General features: G+C 36.0%; 1 protein-coding gene across 6 annotated transcripts in view; it reads right to left on the bottom strand.

Annotated features, from left to right (window-relative positions):
• The window catches only part of CEP83 (centrosomal protein 83), a 121,152-nt gene that overhangs the window by 10,124 nt on the left and 87,970 nt on the right, over positions 1-23,058 (bottom strand). For all 6 annotated transcript variants that reach the window (XM_058568657.1, XM_058568658.1, XM_058568654.1 and 3 more), the window contains 4 exons: positions 22,800-22,949; positions 10,546-10,621; positions 8,458-8,615; positions 6,706-6,835 (listed from right to left, as the gene is read on the bottom strand). In XM_058568657.1, coding sequence (XP_058424640.1) covers positions 6,706-6,835; positions 8,458-8,615; positions 10,546-10,621; positions 22,800-22,949 — 514 coding nt within the window. The remainder of the gene's footprint in view (positions 1-6,705; positions 6,836-8,457; positions 8,616-10,545; positions 10,622-22,799; positions 22,950-23,058) is intronic.

The following is a 23,058-nucleotide window of genomic DNA, read 5'->3' as shown; positions in this document are numbered from 1 at the left end:
CACAACCCCTTGATTTTTTTTCTGTGTCCATACTTTTGCCTTTTCCAGAATGTCATATACAGTCATGCACCACATAAGAATGTTTCAGTCAACAACAGACTGCATATACAACAGTGGTCCCACAAGATCAGTATCATATAGCCTAGGTGTGTAGTAGGCCACACCATCTAGGTTTTTGTAAGTACTGTAGGGGAGGAAGAAACTTCCCTCTGCAGTTCTAGGTTCTTCTGGCTAGTCTAAAAATTAAATCGACATGAGACAGATTAACAGGAGAAAAACAAGTTTAACAACATGTATATATGGGAGAAAACCAAGAAAACTGAGTAACTTGCCAAAATGGCTGAAGCCCTCACCTTAAACACTATCCTCAGCTAAAGACAAAAGAAGATGTTGGGGGTGAGGAGAGTCAGGGACTTCAAAGAGAAGGAAAGCAATTCACAGGTAGGTGAAAAGGAGCAAATGTCTGGAAAACAAGTGTTTGGCCACACAGAAAAACACAAGGGGGAGCCCAACAAACAGGCTTTTCTAGGTTCCTCCCTGTCTACCACTTAGTTCACGTTACACTAAGGTGACAGCTCACTTCCTGAGACAGGTTTTTTTAAATCTGAATTCTTTTAGGCAGGTAAGGCGAAAGTAACAAGAAAAACTTTCTGAGTCTTTTCTTTTTAAAAATAATCAGTCTAAAATAATCCTCATGTTCAAGAGACATATTTTGGGGTGGCAAATTTTGTTCCCCTTCAGTACACTCTATGATGTTTGCACAACAATGAAATCACCTAATGACGCACTTCTCAGAACGGTATCCCCATTGTTAAGCAACATATGACTGTAGTTGAAATCACACAGTATGTACTCTTTTCAGACTGGCTTCTTTCATTTAGCAATACGCATTTAAAGTTCCTCCATGTCTCTGCAGAGCTTGACAGCTCATTTCCTTTTTTTTTTGTTTGGTGAGGAATATAAGCCCTGAGCTAACATCTGTTGCCAATCCTCCTCTTTTTGCTGAGGAAGATTGGTCCTGGGCTAATATCCATACCCATCTTCCTCTACTTTATATGTGGGACACCTGCCACACGGCTTGATAAGCAGTGCGTAGGTCTGCCCCCAGGATCCAAAACTGCCAACACCGGGCCGTCAAAGCGGAGTGCACGAACTTAACCACTAAGCCACCAAGCCAGCCTCGATAGCTCATTTCTTTTTATTGTTGAATAATATCACATTGTATGGATATAGCATAGTTTTTTTATCCATTCACCTATTGAAGGACATCTTGCTTGCTTCCAAGTTTTGGCAATAATAAATAGTTGCTATTAACGTTTGTGTGCAGTTTTTTGTGTGCGTGAACGTAAGTTTTCAACTCATTTAAACACACACCTAAAAGCGTGACTGCTGGATGGTAAGACTACGTTTATCTTTGTAAGAAACTGTCAAGTTGTCTTGCAAAATGGCTGTACCATTTTGCAATCTCACCAGCAATGAATGAGAGTTCCTATTGTTCCATATCCTTGCCAGTATTTGGTACTGTCAGTGTTTTGGATTTTAGCCATTCTAATAGGTAAGTGGTGGTATCCCTGTTTATTTTTAATTTAGAGCTGGACATTACATATAAAAAATTGGGAAGTAACTTGAAGCCTACAATGTTATTTTCTCTTAAAGTAGAATTACATGTGTTTCTTGCAGGCAGCTAAGAACACTAACAATATGGGTAAATTTAATCTAATTATAAGGACTGAGATTATCTGAAGCTGTCCTTCAATACTTGCAAGGGCCAGGCTATTTTCAGTTCACTCTTAGTCCAAGGGTACATATTCCCTCAGGATCCCAACCCAAAGCACTAGTACACTTAGACCTGAGAACCTCTCTCTGGCAGATTCTGAACTCTAAACTTTTATTCCCTAAACCCTGTGAGGTCGTCAAAAGCTTTGCTTCACTTCTCAGCCTCTCAGCTGTCTCTTCTAGAATCGGCAGTTTCGTCTAAGGAAAAGCAACCCCAAATGCCATGCTCACCCCTCTAGGTTTCCTACCTCTCCAGGATCTTGGCCTCCTAATTCTTCACTGTCCTTCATGGGGATATTTTTTAAAATATTTTGTCCAACTCTTCTAGTTCTCATGTGGAGAGGTGATCCACATATTTCCTAGTCTGTCATTATCAAAAGCATATGCTCCTTTTAGGTATTTTAGTTCAACTAATAGCAGACATTTTAAAGATGGAAATGCTTAATACTTTGTTATTGTATAATTATATAAACCTGCAATCTGAAAATGTAGTTATATTTCTCCATATGTCTTGTTCATTTAAATTGTAGTAAAACAAAATTTTTTACTCTCATCAACAAATCTTAATGGAGCACATATATATGTGTGTATACACACACACACACAAACACACACACACACATATACACACAGAGAGAAAGAGAGAGAGCACACAGTTAATTGAGCCCTACATTAACCATACATAATACAAAATATAGGAACTTCTGAAGGGAATTCCAGTCTATAAAGTACAAAATCATGAGAGAAAGCTTTCTAGAAAAGATAAGAAATGAATTAGGAAGAATCTGTAATTCTATAGGGATGTAGATTTGCCTGAAGGTTCTCCAGCAGAGGATTGATGGGTAAAAAGCATTGTTTTGAGAAGATTAATATGGCATTCAGCGTATAGGACAGACTCTGAAGTTTGCCTCTTAAGAGCAAATCTAGAGATAAGCTTCCTGAAGATAGGGTTCAGCACAATGTTGTTCTCATCCTCATCACTGTAAAAACAACCAACCATTTACTGAGCACTTACTATTTGCCAGGAACTGAGTTAGAATGCAGTAAAAGCTTTGGTTGGTTGGTTGGTTGACTAAAAGACCCAATAAATGCCTTAGACTCCATCACTATAATCATTTCTTTGCAGACACCCTCATTATCTTGACCCAAGTTTCCTTCTTCAAACTCACCTGGAAAAACTCTGACCTTGGTTAAATACAACTCTCTAGTGACTGCACACCTGGACCTATGCAATTCAACATAGGTGGTCTCACCTCAAATTAACCACCACTAACTTCAAATGGGCCCTAATGCTACCTGGCAATCCTACTAATTTCCCTAATCCAATCACTCTCCCAAATTCTTACATTCTTTTATAACTCATCTCTCCTCAAATCTCTAACACCTCCACTCTTCACAGCCTGAGCTCATGACCTGGATTCTTTTTTGTACTGAGAAAATAGCAATCAGCAGACAATTTCCACACATTTCCACTACATCTATCAATTTACCAGAAATTTATAATCATAAACTTCGTCTTTTTTTCCAGTTATAATAGATACACTGTGTTCCCATCCATTCCACCTCTGAATTGAATCTAATGCTAAAGGATATCATTCCTGCCGTTGCCCACCCTTTCTCCCATATCATCAATTTTCCCCTTGCTACTGAATCATCCTATAATTTCCCCCTTCTTAAAAGAAGCTTTTGATCCCACAACTCTCCTTCGCTACTCAGTTCTCTGTTCTTTACAACAAAACTCCTCAGACAAATTCTGTATTCCACTTCAATCAGGTTTGCGTACCTACTACTTCATGGAATGCCACTCTCTATGCCACCCTCCTAGCAAACCAATAGTTCACCAGGCTGCAAGCTTTCTTTATATAATTATTTATATAATGTAGGGAGACCTAACTGGTCTCCCTACCTTCAGGCTTTCTTCTCTCTGGCACAGTAGTTCTCAAACTTTAGTGTCCATACAGATCACCTGGGAGTGACTAATAGTACTCTTTAGGTATTGTATGTTATCTTTTTTCTCCAATTAGATTATACGGTCATCAAGAGCAGGAATTAATCATGGCTTCTGTTTTCCCCTCAGTGTATAATATAATGCTAAGCCGTACAAAATATCCAATAGATATTTTACAATGTCAAGACTATGGTTCATTTCTTTTTCAAAAACATTCATATCTAACCAAGAATTATTTCAGAGAGATATACTTTATCCTAAGTTTGTAGCAAGCAGTCATTTCAAGTGCCTCAAAAGGAAAAGCACAACCCATTGTGTTCATACCAAGAGATCTCTCTTCATACTCACACTCCAAAAATGTGTGGGGAAAAATATACAGAGAAGTCATCCATTACAGAAGAGCATCCCAACTCAAGATACCTGGCCAAGCTTTTCCAAACAAATCAACACAACAAAATATCATTACACAAAGACTATCTAAAAACACTTACCAGAAATGACATAAGCTTTGTGCTTAAGAAGGTGGAGCTGTAAATAAACACACTCAGATGGCAGTGAGCCATCTTATCTAGCCTGAGGGAAAAAAATAAAGCTGCTACTCCCCAATTATAAGAACTTCTCATAGGAAAGTAACTCTAAAGGATTATGATTTCTGCCTTAATGTTTTGTGACTTGTGTTAAGTCTTACTACACAAGAAAGCTATGATTTTGTCACTTAAAGAACCTAAAAAGTCTTTTGCACTCTTATGAATTATATTTATGTAATCTTACAGCCATGAAAATGTTCATGTAGAAGCATTATCTTTAACTTGAATGGGAAAAGAGTTTGAGTTAAATTAATTTTATAGTGATTATTCTGCCACAGAAAATAAGAGTCATGTGGATTATGGCATTAATGAAGAGAAAAGCAGTAAAGTATTTGGAATCAACGAAAGTGGGAAATTAAAAAAGTAACAGTGTAGAAAGAGCACAAGATTAAGACTAAAAAGATGTAGATATTAGTCATGGTGTTGATTCTTACTAGTCAAGTGATCTTGGCTACCTACCACTTCAATTTCCTAATCTGTAAAACCTATCTGAATGGTAAGATACCCCTGCCCTAAAATTATATATACTTATATACTTTTTATAGTATTTCTCTGTCACATATACTGCCTGTTTTTCCACTTTAATTGATGTAAAGTTGTAAGCCTCTAGGAAAGTGTTCCACATGGTAAGACAGCTCGGGTCATAATTATTCACTGAATTGAGCTTAATAATTTCCTGTGACTTAAAATGATAATCCAGAGATCACATTTTAAAAAGTGAAATGGATATTTACTATGTGCACACCAATTATTTGACAGCTATTTCAATAGAAAAAAAAATTCATCCTAGGTCACAAAACTGATGAAAAGTTATTTTGTGGTTTCTTAAAATATCACCTCCTCACCTCTTTCTGGTATACCCATGATTAGTTGATAATCTCCCTCACCACTGGATGTCACTTTTGCTCCAAAAGAAGTCAACCCAAACTAACCTCAATAATTAGAATCTCATCTCTAAGATACTTATCTCTAAAAACCACAACATAAAAGTTTCTCTGTGAAAGATAAAATCAGCTCTTATAATTTCTAGCTAAAATCTGGCTTCAGATCTTCTAGGCCTCAAACAGTACAAGGAAGCATAAGTAGGATTTCTGAGATCATCCCAAGCCATAAAATGCTTCACTGAAATCCCTTCAATACGCACACACTGCTCAGTACTTAAATGAACAGAAAAAAAGAGAAGTAATATCCATAGGGGAAAACAAATAAGTGTTTGTATTTGAGTATAAAACACTGGGATTCCCATACAGTAAATGCTGTTTTCTAATCTCAACATTATACTACTTTTAGCATCATAGGAAGAGAAAAGCAATATTCAAAAACCAAAAAAAGTGGAGAAGTAATGACTTTTAGACTTCTCATGTTGTCCCTCCAACTATCAGGACACATTTGGCAGTTATAACATAAATAGGTAAGTAGGAACTGTGTCCTTGGCTTCCAAATTCAGAATATGTAAATGATATACAGTTCTCTTTTCTTATGCAAATATGAACAGCTAACCTTTCCAATAAACATACAAACATTAAGATACTGGTGTGTCTCTGCCTAGAAGCACCTTCCTGTCATCTCAGACCTTCTCACCTCCCCACAACCAATGCCACTAACGGAACTTATCAAATGGAGACACATCAAATCATTTGTGGTACTTTTTTTAATACTACCCCCTGCCCCAATACACACACATGCCAATCTTGTTGAAAATAACTGCTGAATCACTGCCACAATGAGTTATGGTTACTGATGGGGCCATGCTACATTCCTTGGATTTGTTGAAGTAGAAAAAAGTTGTAGATCACTGACTTAGATGAATCATCTGATTACATTATTTCCATGATGCCCTGGACTATTTCCAAGAAAACAAAGTTTTTAGGTTCTGGAGAAAATATACCTCCAAAGGTGAAACATAAAAAAGATCACGGCTGTGGAAACTATCATGGCTGTTTCAGAAGCCAGGGGGAGTCCTAGTTCCTTCTGCTGGGGCAAGGAGATACATGCTCCTATATTCCTGAATTGGAAACAAAAAAGCATTTTAACCACAAAAATGATGTTACAAGTATTAGTTAAGCAGAGTTGAAACGGGCCTAACTACCCTGTAATTTAAGTGCAGAATGAGTTAAATAAGACTTGTATGGGCTGGTCTAGAAACTTTACCAATGAAAAACACTGTGTCTGTGGGAAAACACATGTTGGCTCTGTACACAAAATTTAGAAATAAACCTGTTGAGCAGTTTGCATTTTCCCAATTTATCTCTGCAAGGTTGACAGCAAAATGTCATGTTTAAATATCAAATTAAACATACCACTAAAATCTCAGTTTTAATGATACATTTTATTCTCCTAAAATAGTTAATTATGTTTAACTCTATAGAAATCACTTTAATAAGAACCACTTGCCTTTTTCTGGGCAATTGCAGCCCGCTGCAGTTTCTCTTTAGCTTGATTATACTTTTCTTCTCTGTCAGTGATACGTTCATGAAGCTTATGCTTTTCTTCCAACCACTGTATCTGTTTCTCTTCCAATGTCCTATCAGAAGAATGTATTGCAAAACATGGATGTTAACTCTTAGGATTAAATAGATATTACCACAAGTATAATCAAACTCACTATCTGCTTCACCACATCCTTAATTACTCCACTGCAGGCATTCTTGCATGGCCACATATTTGCTAATACTACCATTACTGAGTACTTCTGACGAGCCAGGCGCTGTGCTTAGAACTGTAAGTGTACTGTGTCATTTATTCTTCATAATAACCCCTTGAGTTAGGTACTTCTGTCATCTCCATTTTTTAGATGAGGAAACTGAGGCTTAGAGCAGTTAAGTAACCTGCTTAAAGACTTACACCTGGTTAACGGCAGGACAAACACTTGATAGCCAGCTTTGAACCACGATAACTATCAAGCTATAAAAACTGGGCCTAATAAGGCTGGTTAAAAATCAACCCAAGTATCAAGTCTTAAGGTATGTTTTCTGGTTAGAGTAAAATTCATATAAATGATATTTTAAGGTAATATCATAAATATCATAACATATCTTTAAAGCTCTTTTGCATACTTTATATGATTTTTAGTATCATTACTATAGGGAGTACAAATGAGATTTACAAACCCTGAGAAGTCAGATTACATGCCTAAGGTCATACAGTTAAGTGTCTAAGCTGGGACAAAAATCACATTCTACTGACCCCTAGTTCATTTATTTTCTGCTATATAATCCTATAAATAACATTCAGAAACCAATTATGAACTACTTAAATGTGCTGGCTATACTGTCATGAGAATTCTCAAACACATTTCGATCAAACACAAGGACTCCAAGATACAAATTTCTATTTTTTGCAAAATATAAACACAATAATGTGGACGCTGTGGAATATCACATTATGGACAAATATGTTGCTTACTTCCTTTTCTTGAAATTCAACTGCATATATGAAACAATGGACAAATCTTAAAATATGAAATAACAGAAAAACTGAAGGGAAAAAAGTTTTATATCACAAGGTAGCCTTCAGAAGAAAAAAGTCTGAAAAGAATGCTTTGTAGATTCGAATAAAAATGTGTTATAAAGACAAAGAAAGTACAAAACAATAGTTTTCTACCATATCTAAAAATCTGCCAGAGAAAATTCCAAAATTTTCACCAAAATCAATTTCCTTCCAGTTTACTATACTGTCTACTACTAACGAATTTCAACAACAAAAAATATAAACAAATAAATGAGCTTTTCAAAGGGAAAATCCAAGAGATTATAGTTCAAATTTTAGGAAGTTTTGCACATCAATAAATTTTTTTCTGTTCTCTGGCATTCAGAAGGATAATTCAGATATTTGAAGTAAGAAATGTATTGATTTACTCAATGAATAAAGAAGATTTTCTTTGAGGGTTTTCAGAATGCCGTGGTCAGGCAGAATTTTAAAAGGTCTTCTTCCCTAAATGTCTTTTTTTTTAAAAAAAAAAACAATTCAAGAGTCCATAATGCTCATTCTCTAGAAAGTATCTTACCTAACACCATTATACATTGTCAAAGGTTATTCGTAACTAGTTCCCAAAACACATTCAACACTGGAATCATCATTAAAAGAACTATAAATAATATCACAGAAAGAAGAAATAGTTTGTACATAAAAAAGAGCAAACTCTACTTTTCAACTTCTAGTTGTGCTTTTTCAGCTTGGTTTCTTAAATTTCGGCATTCCTGTTTTAACCTCTCCACCATTTCCTTCAGTACTTGGTTTGAATTCAGCAACTCATTCTCTGACTGTGCAAGTGAGGTCACTTGGATCTGCAAACTACTGATTTGCTTAAAAGAGAAAAAAGAAGAGAAACATAAGGCCACTAAACAAATGCAATAGAGTATGAGAGAGGCAGAGGACAGACACACCAAGCATCCTCCCTCACAAATGCCCCACCCAACTCATGCCCTTGAGGACATCGTTAGGATTCATTAGCATAGGATCATTTCTTAATATAACCAGACTATCAAGAACCATATTCCTCAGTCTGCCACTGAGTCCCCTCTCTTCTTCCCAAAATAAGCAGGCCAGATGAGGTATTGGGAGTGGGGAGAAGGGTTGTTAGAGGGGAACATGAAGGTGAGAAAAGAGAATTCAACTATTAGAAAGAGTCTCTTACTGGACTTCCTCTAGCCTCCTAGGAAATAAAAGATTTTAAAAGCAGGTCAGCTGGGAAAGCTGCTAAGGAAATCGTTCTCCTATTCCCACATACCCTGTAATAAGCAACCCTTCCAAGAGTTCTGCTTTCTGAACAGTCAGAAATCATAAACACAGGAAAGATCACCCTCACATTGTTTTTAAATGGTTTCTAAGCATTCTATACATCCAGTGTTGGGCAGAAGAAAGATGCTCCGAGAAACCTAATGAATGGCAGGGATTCCTTGGCCACTAGAGCCATTTATCAAACCATGAAATGTCACTCAGATTTTTTTCTCCCTCTCAATTTACTTTTATCTGGGAGTACTTTTTCTCATGAAAAATAGCTAATTATCTAGTTACAGATTGACAGGTTAGGAAGATTCACACTGCTTTTAAGTTATATCCAAATAATCTTCCTTAGGGACACGGTTATCCCCATTTTCCCCATAAGCCATTTCACCAATTAATAAGCAAGTCCTCATTTTTCTTTCTCTTTCTTCTACCTCTCTTAGCCATTCTCTGAGAATTTTGGAAGCAGAGAGTCAAGAGATTCAGGATCAAAAGAACTCATTATGAGACTCAAGAGTCAAAAGAAACCAGATTCTTTATGCAATATATTAAATAAATGGGAAATAATTCCATTACTTTCTGATGGAAGCAAAAGCCAAATAAGACAGGACTGTATATGTCCAAATAGCAATTGTCAGCAGAATAAAGTAAAACGGTATGTTTCAGATTTCTATTTTAGAACAAATTTCTCCATGAAGAACTACTCAGTCTTTATTTTTAACTGGAGTTGTAAATATTAAATCTGTATTACAGCTGACTGAACAAGCAGCCTTCAAGGAGCTTAATACTTCTCCATATCTATAGGATGACAGAAAGCCCAATGCCAACGATACCATATAACTTCTTTCAGAGTATCAAACATTATGCACTCCTAGCAGAGACTTTGAAGTCATAACTGCACATGCAAAGCACTGCCAGCTAGCATGCAAGCATAAATCCTAAAAATGGAATCTTCACTTCTTCATCGTTTAAAGGGGGAAAAAAAAACATTTTACACAAAAAAGAAAATAGAATTCAGGAAAGAACACTCTTCTATGTTTTGCCCATATAAATTTTTCCTAAACCCAAATAACTTTAATTAAAATGCAAATTTCCTTCCATAGATAAAACTCATAGATTTTACAGGGATATAAGAAATAGCTCATGGAATAAGAAATGTAAAGTTACAAGTCAATCACACAAGTAACTTAAAACCTAGATGGTCTTTCTAGTCAATTTTTTAAATTCAGAAATCAAAATATTATCCTTTAAACTATGATTTAAAAAAATTCATCATGGGCCACAGCATATAAATATCTTAAAAACAGCAGTTAGCAAAAGAAGCTTACTAAACTAGAGCTTAAAGAGGTTTAAACATTTTCTTTTTACATACCAACCTCATCAATACATTATCAAGTGTAGTGATTATATTTTCAGAATACTGATATGTAAAATTCCAAGAAAGATTCAAAACACAGATTTAAAGAAGCACTTAAAAAAATAAAAGCAAAATGTTTGCTAAAATCATACCTGTTTCAGGTCAGAATTTTCATTTTTTTCCTTCTCTGCATTTTCAATATCCACAATTTGTTGCTGAAGTTTTAACCTAAAAATTACAACCCAACAAAAGACATTATTAAGAATCCATAGTTCATATATTTCACTGAATTAGACAATCATTTTACTGAGTGCCTGTATTAACACCTGGCATTGTGCTATGCAAAGTGGTAGAGACTTCAGGCAGCTAAGTTGTGTTCACATATAACTAAAATGTAACAAACTTCTGCTTTTGTCACGGAAAAATCTACAAACTATGTGTATAGAGAAGATGAGAAATCAAGTCTGTCTAGGAACATGAGAGAATACTACACGGAGATGAAAATCTGATGGGTAGGATTTTGATAAACATAGGGAACGGCCTGAACGAATGGTCGTGGGTGGAATAGTGCAGTGTGTGTCGCTAAGACATCAGCAAGAGGTCCAGTTTAGGAGAAGCTATCTTACAGCCACATAGCATTTCACGATCTACAAAACGCTTCCAGAGGCACTACTAGTTCACTTGCACTCTACTAGGTTATGGAGCTCCTAAATGTATCCTTAATGCCTACCACGATGTCTTTAGTACAACAAGCATTTAATTAAGTTGGCCAATTTTAATTGTAGTAATTTCTCACAATAATTCTATGAAAGTAAGCAAAGTCATCTTTATTATTATTCCAATTTTACAAATAAAGAGATTGAGGCTTAGCTAAGGTAGGCCCAAATGAAACAGCTACCAAGCAGCCAAATCAGGTCTTGTAACACTCAAGCGTCCCCCTCTTCTACTTCATTATGCTGCAATTTTACTGATCTGAAATTCAGAATTTAAAAGAAAATTATCTAGTACAGGACACCACACTGTATTCTATAAAACATATTATGAGTTTTCATCCCTGAGATAAATGAACACTTACACAACTTGTGTCCTCTTCAAAAGGAATGATACATTCTCTGCCTTAAAATGCAGAGCACCTCTGGCGACCAAACGACTAACATTATGAGAAAGACTTTACACTAATTAGGTTTGACAAGACAGGCCCTCAACCTCTCCCTTTTTAAAATCCTTCAGACACTTATCGCAAATATAATTCACTTAGCACTTATTATTTATAGTTTGGCCTCATTAACATGTCTTATAGACCCAATTAGAACTGCTTATTGGGAAGACAACACTCTCAAGGGCCTAGGGCTGTGCTTTAAACACTAATAAGAATTCCATAAATATTTGTTGATGGACTGAATGAACCAACCCAAATCCTAGATTAGACAGTGAAATGTGTAAGATGATTGTACAATACGACATGCAGGAAACCATAAGACACAGTGCTTCCTGAGATATTTACATACAAATGCCAGAAACAAGGGCTCTAAAGGAAGAACGCCAGTCTTGCTCTTCCTTTGCTCCTTTGTGCAGTCATACTCTTATTTCATAATTCTAACTATATTATTGCTCTATCAAATTTTCTGTGCATTTCTCCCTTAAGTATTTATAAGTGTTATGAACTTGGTGCTTTTAGGTTACTGAATTAATAAAGGTTTCTTTGTACGAAAACATGAAGATGAAAATAGAGAAAACACTGTGGGTCCTAGACCAGGTTGAGAGTTAGAAAAGTTAAGCCCCAAGTATATCTTAGCTCTGGTTGAGATTTTGGATACACCTGGTAAATTAATAAGGAACAAGACCCAGGTAAGAATGCATTTGTGGCCTGAATGCTTTCTACACATGTAGATATGAAAAGAAACAATAATGCCATACCTACAAAAACTGAAGTCAAAGAAACCAATGGTAAAGAGTATTTGACTATCATTACAACATGAAAGGAATAAGACGCCATTATGGTAGACTATAACAGATGATGTACAAAATTTTCTTCAGTTCACTTTGCTGAAGCACTGCCGGGTCAGAATCCACAACTGATGGCTAAGTGTAGGGGCTGCTAAAGTGGAATAAAGATAAAGAATGCCAGAGTGAAGATAAAATAAACTACAGTCATCTCTCGGTATCAGTCGGATATTGGTTCTAGGAACCCCGTGGATTCCAAAATCCACGGATGCTCAAGTCCCTTATATAGAATGGCGTAGTATAATGAATACAGTGGGCGCTGCATATCCATGATGTCTGTGGCTAAGGTGTTGGATGGGTCAACAATATGAATGTAGTCACTAAGAACGATAGCAAAGGATAGAAATTAGAAAAAAGTTGAGCCAGAAGTCAAGGTCCTCAATAACTGTTGGGGAATATCTTGTAGGTCAGTAACTGGCAGAGAAAAAGATAGGGATAAGATGAATGCAATGAACGTCAAAGGAAAAAACATTTTAACCAAAGATAGTCAAACAACGGTCTGCAAGCAAGAATGGGGTTCACAAATACTGATTTCCTTTCTTGGTCCCTAGTTTTAGGATAGGGAAGGAGAAATAATTTCCACTTACAAGGGTTGCTTGGTAATATGCCATCAGTACAAAGTCAGGTTTCGGTGAGAGGGTGTTTAAAAAGAAAATGCGGAGACTGCAAAAACTTCATTGGTAATGAAATAGAGATTTCAGAGGCCATAGGAAAAATTGTAAAAGGAGAGCTTTAATGGGTTGGTGGTGAGGAGGAATCAAAAGGTGAAGAATAAGTTGAGGAACGAGAAAAGTATGAGATCAATTACTTTATATTTTAAAAGTAATTATGGAAATAACGGAAGCAGAAATAGTACGTGAACTGGAGGGCCAAGGTACAACAGAGAATGCAGCTGTGGAAAAGTTTAAATGGAAACATTTGGAATAATAGTGAGATGAAGCTGTTCCAAGTCCTCTTCAAAGTACAGGGTAGCTAAGTATGGTGATTATTGCCTAGGTTTTCTGTGGCAGGCAGCTGATGTGTGTCATTTCAACATTCAACAAATATTTACTGAATGCCTACAAATGCTGAGCCCAGACCTAAGTGTTGCAGATATACCAGAGAATAGCAAAGACAGAATCTCTATCCTTAAGGAATTTACAGTCTAACAGCACTGTCTGATCGAGCTTTATTTAATGATGGAAATGTTCTATTATTTGCACTGTCCAATATGATAGCCACTAGCTACATGTACTATATTGCACATCTGAAATGTGGCTAGTGCAACTGAGGGAATGAATTTTTAACTTTTTAAAATTTTAATCAATTTTAAATTAGATTTAAATAGCTATATGTGGCTAGTAATACCATATTAGGCATGAAGATTCTAGTGTAACCTCTTGGCTTCATTTGAGGTCAGCCCCCATTATCAAGGGAAAGCAAAAGATAAGGCAAGCAAGAGAAGTTGTATTTGTGATTTCTCTATTGTCAAAGATCCCTAGAACAAGTTTCTTGAGAATGGCTGTTTTTACATCAACTCACTGAAAGCAAAGTTCTTGCTTGTGAGCACTGGAAATCAACTCTAGCCATTATTAGCAAAAAAGGACTTTCCTGGGAGGATATAAGAAACTCACTGACTCAACAGGGGACTAGAGAATAGAACCAGGCTAGAATAATTGACCAGAATCACAAGCAAGGATATGCCACAGCAACTGTCTGGTCCTTCAAATGCTGCCACACATTCTTCCATGACTGACTTTGCAGTTCAAATTCTGAAAGAGAATTTGTCCAACTGGCCAAGTATAAGTTTCCTATTCCCTACTAAGATAACATACAACAAATAATTCATTTCAAGATGGAGTATAACTAGAAAGAAGAATATATTAAATAACAGCTGTTTTTTTGTTTTTGCGGTTTTTTGTGAGGAAGAGTCATCCTGAGCTAACATCTGTTGCCAATCTTCCCCTTTTTGCTGAGGAAGATTCACCCTGAGTTAACATCTGTGCCAATCTTCCTCTATTTTGTCTGTGGGTCGCCACCACAGTATGGCCACCAATGAGTAGTGTAGGTCTACGCCTATGATCCAAACCCACAAACCCAGGCCACCAAAGCAGAGCACGCCAAACTTAACCACTAGCCCATGGAGCCACCCCCAGTTGTTTTTTTTTAATGTTTCTAAAAACCTTAAGAAAAAATTAGAAAGCCACAGATGGAAAATAGAGCTCTGGCTTTAAGCAACACAAAAGATAAGGGGTTTCACCATGGGATACCTTAAATGATCAAGTTCCCTTTCCCTTAGTTATTGCTGCTATTTCCCCAACACACTTCCCCTCACTTCTGATAACAAACTGCACATTACCTTCCCTCCCACCGAAAATAGGCATAAAACCTGGGCTGAGTCAGAATGCCCTATCCCTCTGGCCCAGAGATGGGCAAGTGAACAAGGCCCAACGCTTTTCTAGATTTTTCCAACTTGAATCATGAAATAAGAACTCTGTCTTCTTTGATCTCAAAATATAGTCTTGGCCTCAAAGAGAAAGCAGAAGGAGAGGAGGAGACACAACAGATAGAAAAGAGAGGCGAGAGATGAAAGAAGGGAAGAAGTGGGGCTGGCCCGGTGGCGCAAGCGGTTAAGTGTGCGCACTCCGCTGCAGCAGCCCGGGATTCGCCGGTTCGGATCCCGGGCGCGCACCCACGCACCACTTGTCAGGCCATGCTGTGGGGGCGTCCCATATAAAGTGGAGGAAGATGGGCAGAGATGTTAGCCCAGGGCCAATCTTCCTCAGCAAAAAGGGGAGGATTGGCAGATGTCAGCTCAGGGCCGATCTTCCTCACAAAAAAAAAAAAGAAAAAAAAAAGGGAAGAAGCAACTCATCTGACCACATTTGAGTTCGTACATCCAGGTGTCCACGAGACCAGCACAATCCCTGTCCTTTCCACAATTTATCTCAGCCAATAAAGTCCCTTTTTTGCTTGAGTTAGTTAGAGCTGGGTTACAGTCATAACCAAAAGTTGACTAGATACTTTATTTAAAACCCTGTAATTTTTACATGTTTTTCATTTATAGGTAACTTTACAAATTTTACAAACTCATTGTGGGGTGGAGCAGCCTTTTGAAATACAGAATTCTATTAGAATAATAATTTTATTATTTAGTCTAGCAGTGAAGAAACCACTTTAATGAAGAGACTGGTATGTAATTAATAATTTAAAGCATCTGCCAAAGCAGTGATTAATCCTACTTCTCATGGATATTTGTTGTTTGTAAATAAATGGATATTTCTGCTCTATATGATTTAGACTTTTAATTTCCTCAGTAAGATCTTTTTCTCCATAAGCAGTCTCTTTCTGACCTATCACATAATTCTAAATAAGACAAATTTCAATTATGATTATTTTAATGAATGATCAAAATAGACCTAGTTGATGTTGCTAGACTTATAAATTAGAAAATCAGAACTGCCATGGGAAAAACACAACTGTAGACCATTAAATTAAGAAAAAGTCATGCAAATTTTGTGAATTACTCCTTCTGCTGTATTTTATGTTGATTACTATGTCCTTATTTTAAAATAAGTTGGGGTCAGTTACACATTATAAATCATCTGTAGAAACTGAAGAAGAATCGAACAAAAATTACCGAAGTGACTAATGGAATAGAAAATGATTAATATTAAAGAAAAAACTAAAGGAATGAAAGCTATTTTATATAGCAAAAAAACAAAAAACCTAAGGGTCAAGTTCATTATTGTCTTCAAGTAATGACAGAACTCGGAACATTTTATCACTATGGCAACAGAAGCCCAAACCAGGACAAACAGGCTTAAATTTTAACAAAAGATTCTAACTGGCCAAACTATGGGACCATAATAGGATAAAATATTAGAGTGGGGTTCCTGGGGAGGGTCTCTCTCTCCTTTCTGGAGATTGTCAAGGGGAGAGAAAAAAAAAAAAAAACAAAAATAAAAACCTCACCTGTTCTCAACAGTTAAAAAATGTACCCACCTAAAAGCAAAGGGTTGGCCAAGATTGGCTCTTAAAAGCCATTACAGATTGATGATTCTAGAATTGTAGCAGCTAACATTTAAATTAATAGTTCACAAAATCTGACATTCGTAAATAATACATATATCTCTGCCTGAGATATTTCTGTGATTCCTTCCTGAGTAATGAGAATCAAAAACCTTGTCCCAAAACATAACCTACAACTTAATGAACATGATTTTTAAAAACCTCTCAACTTTTTTGTATTTATTTAGGAAGTCATTAAGATTTTAAAATATAAAAAAGCGCATATAGGGGACTTCCAGGTAGTTGAAGATAACAGCAGGTGTCTAGTTCTGTGTTATCCATACGTCCTGCAAAACAGTACAGAAAAGCAAGGAGAACAAATAAAGCCACACAAAATCACATCCTTTGCATAAGTGGAAGACAGAAAATGCCCAAACTTCAAAATATCCATAAGTAACAGGAGGAAAATAATTCTAAATCCCAGCAAGTGACCGCTCATGCTCTGGCCTGGAAGTCTTTGCAATGAGCAGAGGCTCACTGCATGTGAATGGACTTAACTCATCCATTAAAATAACAAGATCTCTAATTTGGCTCCAAAGCAAGACCCAACTATATGCTATACGTAAAAGACAAACAAAAAACAAAGTGATTCAGAAAGACTAAAAATAAGGAGATGAACAAAGGTATACCAGGCAAATGGAAACAATAAGAAAATGCGAGTAATGATGATATCAGACAATGTGGAATTCAAGCAAAAAAAAAAAATTTAAATGACAAAAAGAAAAGCACTTTTAAATGCTAAAAGCCACAATTCACAATTAAGATATAATTTATTATTATCTATACACCAAATAATCAGCAATCACCTTCATGAAGCAAAAAACTATAAGGAATGCAAGGAGCCACAGTAATACACTAATAACAATAATAGGAGACTTTAACACATCACTCTTTGTACAGGACAAATACGTGGACAAAAAAATAAGTCCACAGAAGACCTAAACATCATAGTTAATAAGGCAGATGTTATGGATGCATACATATCAAACTTTATACTCTCATATTTGAGCACTTTCTTTTCTAGTCCTTAGGTAATACTCACAAAAATCAATCATGTATTACAGGACTGAGACTGGGGTGAGGCAAGTGAGGTGCCCAGGGGGCAAAATTTGAGGAGACTCACTCTAAGGCTCCTGTAAGTGCAGTGTCAACACATAAAAGTGGGTGTCTCCTTAAATTTTGCACCCTGGGTGCCTCACTCACTTTATCCTAGTCCTGGCCGTGATATATCAGGTCACAAAGAAAACATCAGTGTGTTCCATAAAGTATAAATAATAGAAATACTGCTCTCTGATCACAATGCAATAAAACTAGAAATTAACAACAAAATAAAAAAACAAAAAAGCCCTCCATCCAGAAATTCAAAAACCTTCTGTTATGGACTGAATTGTGTCTCCCCGAAATTCATGTTGACGTTTTAACCCTCAGTACTTTAGAATTTCCCAGTAATTTAGAATTAGTGATTGTATTTGAGATAGGGTCTTGAAAAGAGGTAACTAAGGTTAAATGAGGTTATATGGGTGGGTCCTATCCCAATATGACTGGTGTCCTTATAAGAAGAGGGAGAGGTATCAGGGATATATGCACAGAGAGGAAAGGCCACGTGAGGACACAGCAAGAAGGCAACCATCTGCAAGCCAAGGAGAGAGGCCTCAGGAGAAACTAAATCTCCCGCCACCTTGAGATCTTAGACTTCTAGCCTCTAGACTATAAGAAAATAAATTTCTGTTGTTTAAACCACTCTGTCTTTGGTATTTGTTTTGGCAGCCCTAGCAAACTATTAGTTTCATCTTTTATTAAACAACTATACCTTCTATTAATACGTCTTCTATTAAACAACTCTTGGGTGAAAAGAAAAATACAAATTGAAATTAGAGAATTTCTAAAAGAATAACATAATTAAAACACTACATATAATCTATAGGATACATTTAAAGCAGTGATAAGAAAATTCTCAGGACAAGACGCTTCTACCAGTAAAACTGAAAGAATGAACATTAGTTGAATTAAATTCCCAACTCAAAAAATAACCAAAAAATGAACAAAGTAAACTAAAAGAAAGCACAAGGTATATGACATGATCTTAGAAAACTCTAAGAATCCACAAAGCAGATAGTAGAAAACACATGACTTTAGCAAGGTCACAGGATATAAGGTCAATACATAAAAGTTAACTAACTGTATTTCTATATGCGAGCAATAAACAATTAGTGAAATTTAAAAAAAACCCTCCATTTATAGTCACATAAAAATGCTTAGGAATAAAATGTAACACAAGATGAGCATGACATATACAACAAAAACTACAAAACTTTGACGAAAGGAATTAAAGATGACCTAAATAAATGGAGAGATAGGCCATATTCATGGACTGGATAGACTTAATATTGTCGAGATGACAACTCTCCTCAAAATGAGCTATAGATTCAGTGTAATCTCAATTAAAATCTTAAGCCTTTTTGAAAAAGGTGACAAGCTGATTTTAAAATTGATGTAGAAAGGCAAAGGACTTAGAATAGCCAAAACAATCTTGAAAGAAAGAAAAAGGTAGAGGGCTTATACTACCTGAATCAAACTTAATATAAAGCTACAGTATTCAAGACAGACATACAGATCAAGGAAACAGAACAAAGTTTAAAAACAGACACACACTTATATGGTCAACTGATTTTCAACAAAGGCACCAAAATAATTCAATGGGGGAAAAGACAGTCTTCAACAAATGGTGCTGGAACAACTGGATACCCAAATGAAATAAAAAATGAATGTCTACCATCACTTCACACCATACAAAAATTAACATGAATTGGACCATAAAACCTATACATAAGAACCAAAATATTAATCTTTATAAGAAAATATAAGAGAAATCCTTGTGACACAGGATTAGGCAAGGATTTCTTAAACAGAATACAAAAAGCACAAACTAGAAAAGAAATGGATAAAATGGATTTCATCAAAATAATTTTCTTTCGACAGACACAATTAAAATAAACAAGAAAGCAAGCCACAGACTGGGAGAAAATATCTGTAAAACACATATCTGACACAGGGCTTGTATGCAGAACACATAAACAGCAGTTACAACTCAACAAGAAGATAACTTCCCAATTTTAAAAATGGGCAAAATAGGGGCCATCCCGGTGGTATAGTGGTTAAGTTCTTGCATTCTGCTTCAGCGGCCCAGGGTTCGCAGGTTCGGATCCCAGGCAAGAACCTACGCAGCGCTCATCAAGCTATGCTGTGGTGGTATCCCATATACAAAATAGAGGAAGATGGGCACAGATGTTAGCTCAGTGCTAATCTTCCTCAGCAAAAAGAGGAAGACTGACAACGGATGTTAGCTTAGGGCCAACCTTCCTCACCAAAAAAAAAAAAAAAAAAAGGGCAAAATATTTGAACAGACACTTCACAAAAGTGAAGTCACATATAAGCACATTAAAAGATGCTAAACATCACTAGCCATCAGAGAAAATCAAATTAAGACCATAGTAACATATTACTATACATCTGCTAGAATTATTAAGTTAAAAAGACTGACAATAACAAGCATCAGTAAAGACGTGTCAAACAAATGGAACTCTAATACGTTGCTACTAAGAATGAAAAACAGGATAATCACTTGGGAAAACAGTATTGCTACATGTTATAAAATTAAATATACATGTACACATATGACTCAGCAATCTCATTCCTAGATATTTAACCAAGAGAAATAAAAACATACGTCCACACAAAGACTTGTACATGAATGTTCATAGCAGCATTATTTGTAATAGCTCCAAACTAATAACAACCCCAACATTTGTTCATCAAAAGAAGAATGGATAAACGAATCATGTTATATCCATACAACGGAATATTAATTAACAATAAATAGGAATGAACTACTGATACATGCAACAACATGGAAAAATCAGGCATTGCCTAAGACTGGGAATCAGGGGAGAGGTCAAGTGCAAAGAGACATGAGGAAACTTTTAGGGTGATGGAACTGTTCTATGCTTTTGTTGTGATGATTACACAACTGCATACAATTACAAAAATTCATCAAACTGTACATTATTTAAGTGGGTGAATTTTAATTTATGTGCATTAAATACCAACAAAACTATAAAAACTTTTTAATGGCAAAAACACAGAAGTAAAGATGCAAGCAAAAATTAATGAGGTAGAAATCAGAAAAACAGTTGATTCAATAAATCAAAATCCTAGTTTAGAAAAAACACTGAACTGCAGCCCACCTGGTGGCATAGAGGTTAAGTTCGCATGCTCTGTTTTGGCAGCCCAGGGTTCGCAGGTTCAGATCCTGGGCACAGATCTACACACAGCTCTTCAAGCCATGCTGTGGCAGCGTCCCATATACAAAGTAGAGGAAGATGGGCACAGATGTTGGCTCAGGGACCATCTTCCTCAAGCAAAAAGAGGAAGACTGACAACAGATGTTAGCTCAGGGCCAATCTTCCTCACCAAAAAAAATAAAAAATAAAAAACAAACAAAACACTGAACTGTATGCTTTAAAATGATTAAAATAGGGGCCGGCCTGGTGGCATAGCAGTTGAGTTCACGCGTTCTGCTTCAGCGGCCCAGGGTTCACCGGTTCAGATCCTGGGTGCGGATCCACTCACCACTCATCAGGCCATGCTGAGACAGCGTCCCACATAGAAGAACTAGAAGGACCTACAACTAGGATATTTAACTAGTACTGGGGCTTTGGGGAGAAAAAAGAAAAAAAAAAGGAAGATTGACAACAGGTGTTAGCTCAGGGTCAATCTTCCTTAAAAAAAGATTAAAATAGAAAATATTGCTATCTACATTTTACTACAATAAAAAGATAAAATAAAGCACTTGCTGGCTTGATTAAGAAAGAGAGGAAGAAAGCACATATTCAAAACAAGAAAGGACCAAGGGAAAGTAAGCATTGAAACAGAAGAAATTAAAAAATAAAAAACTACCTTGTAGATCTCTATGCAAATAAATTTGAAAATATAGATGAAATAATTTCTTATGAAAACAGATGATCAAAATTGATGCCAATAGAGATGGAGAACTTAGGCTGATTTCTATAGAACAAATAGATAGTTATTCCAGATATTAAGGTTGGTTGAAGGTTAGGAAATCCCGGGGTCGGCCCCATGGCTTAGTGGTTAAGTGTGCGTGCTCTGCCACTGGTGGCCCGGGTTCAATCCCAGGTGCGCACCGATGCACCACTTGTCCGGCCACGCTGAGGCAACTAGAAGGATGTGCAACTATGACATACAATTATCTACTGGGGCTTTGGGGATAAAAAGGAGGAGGATTGGCAATAGATGTTAGCTCAGGGCTGATCTTCCTCACAAAAAAATTTAAAAAAGTAAAAAAGGTTAGGAAATCCATTAATACACTATATTAATAGTGCTAAGGGAGGAAAATCATGATTATCTCCAGAGATGCTGAAAAACTTTTGAAAATTTTCAGTATCATGCCTACAACTATTAATGTGTTCGCCAAATGATGTTTTCCTATTTCCATCATTCCTTCTACATTTATTAGTTGGAATTCTCCTGAAAAGAGCTTTCCCTTCTCTCTAAATATTATATAACATATCAGTTTGGATGCATGGATTCTTATTTTATCCTATGGGTTTTAATCTTTTATTATAATTTATTTTATTGCTCAAACTGTCTCAGATTTGCCCAATGGATGCTAAATTAGTGGAAAAATGCATGATGAGAAAGTATGATAAGAATATTAACAGTCTCAAAGTATCTCCCCATAAGATAATTATATATTAAAAAGAGGAAAAATTAGTCATTTTACAATGAAAAAATCTGGCAGACACTACCTTAACCAAGTGATCAAAGTTAACATCACCAATAAGGGGACTAATTATGTACCTTCTGATATGATGCACTGAGGACACATGACTTTGACTTTGGTGCCATTCTCGCTAAAAATGAATAACCTGAATTTAATCATAAAGAAGATAAACTCAAATTGAGGGATAATCTACAAAATAACTGGCCAGCACTCTTCAAAAGTATTAATATGTTCAAAATTACAGTAGACTACGTAAAGGCAATGTGTGATTCTGGATTGGATCTTGGACCAGAAAAAGGACATCAGTGGGACAGCTGTTAAGATTTGAATAAAGTATATAGGTTTGATAATAGTAATGTTTATTTGATTGCCTGATTATATTAATGTTAATTCCTTAGTTTTGATTATTTTAATATGGTTATATAAGATGTTAATATTCAGAGATCTGGGTGAAAATTATACGGGAATTCTTTGTACTACTTTTACAATGTTTCGTTATCTCTGCAATTATTTCAAAATGAAAAGTTTACAATATATATACACATATATAACCTAATACTCTGAAGTTCCCTTCTGGCCGACTCTTCGGCCATCTGTGAAGCCCGCAATTTCTCTTCACACTGATCCTTTTCAGATTGCCTCCAGACATCATGTTCCACTTTCATTTTCTCCAAATCTGCTAATCTGTTCTCAAGTTCTAGCCTAAAACAACAGACAATAATTATGTTACAAGAACTACAATAAGGATGATATGTCAGCAAAATGTTTCCATTTGCAAAGAGATTTAACAGAAAATAAAGTAATTAAGTAC

The sequence above is a fragment of the Diceros bicornis genome, chromosome 25 (assembly GCF_020826845.1).
Source record: "Diceros bicornis minor isolate mBicDic1 chromosome 25, mDicBic1.mat.cur, whole genome shotgun sequence".
NCBI classification, from domain to species: domain Eukaryota; kingdom Metazoa; phylum Chordata; class Mammalia; order Perissodactyla; family Rhinocerotidae; genus Diceros; species Diceros bicornis.
Note: the sequence above shows the minus strand (reverse complement) of the source record. Positions and strands in the feature narration are given on the sequence as shown.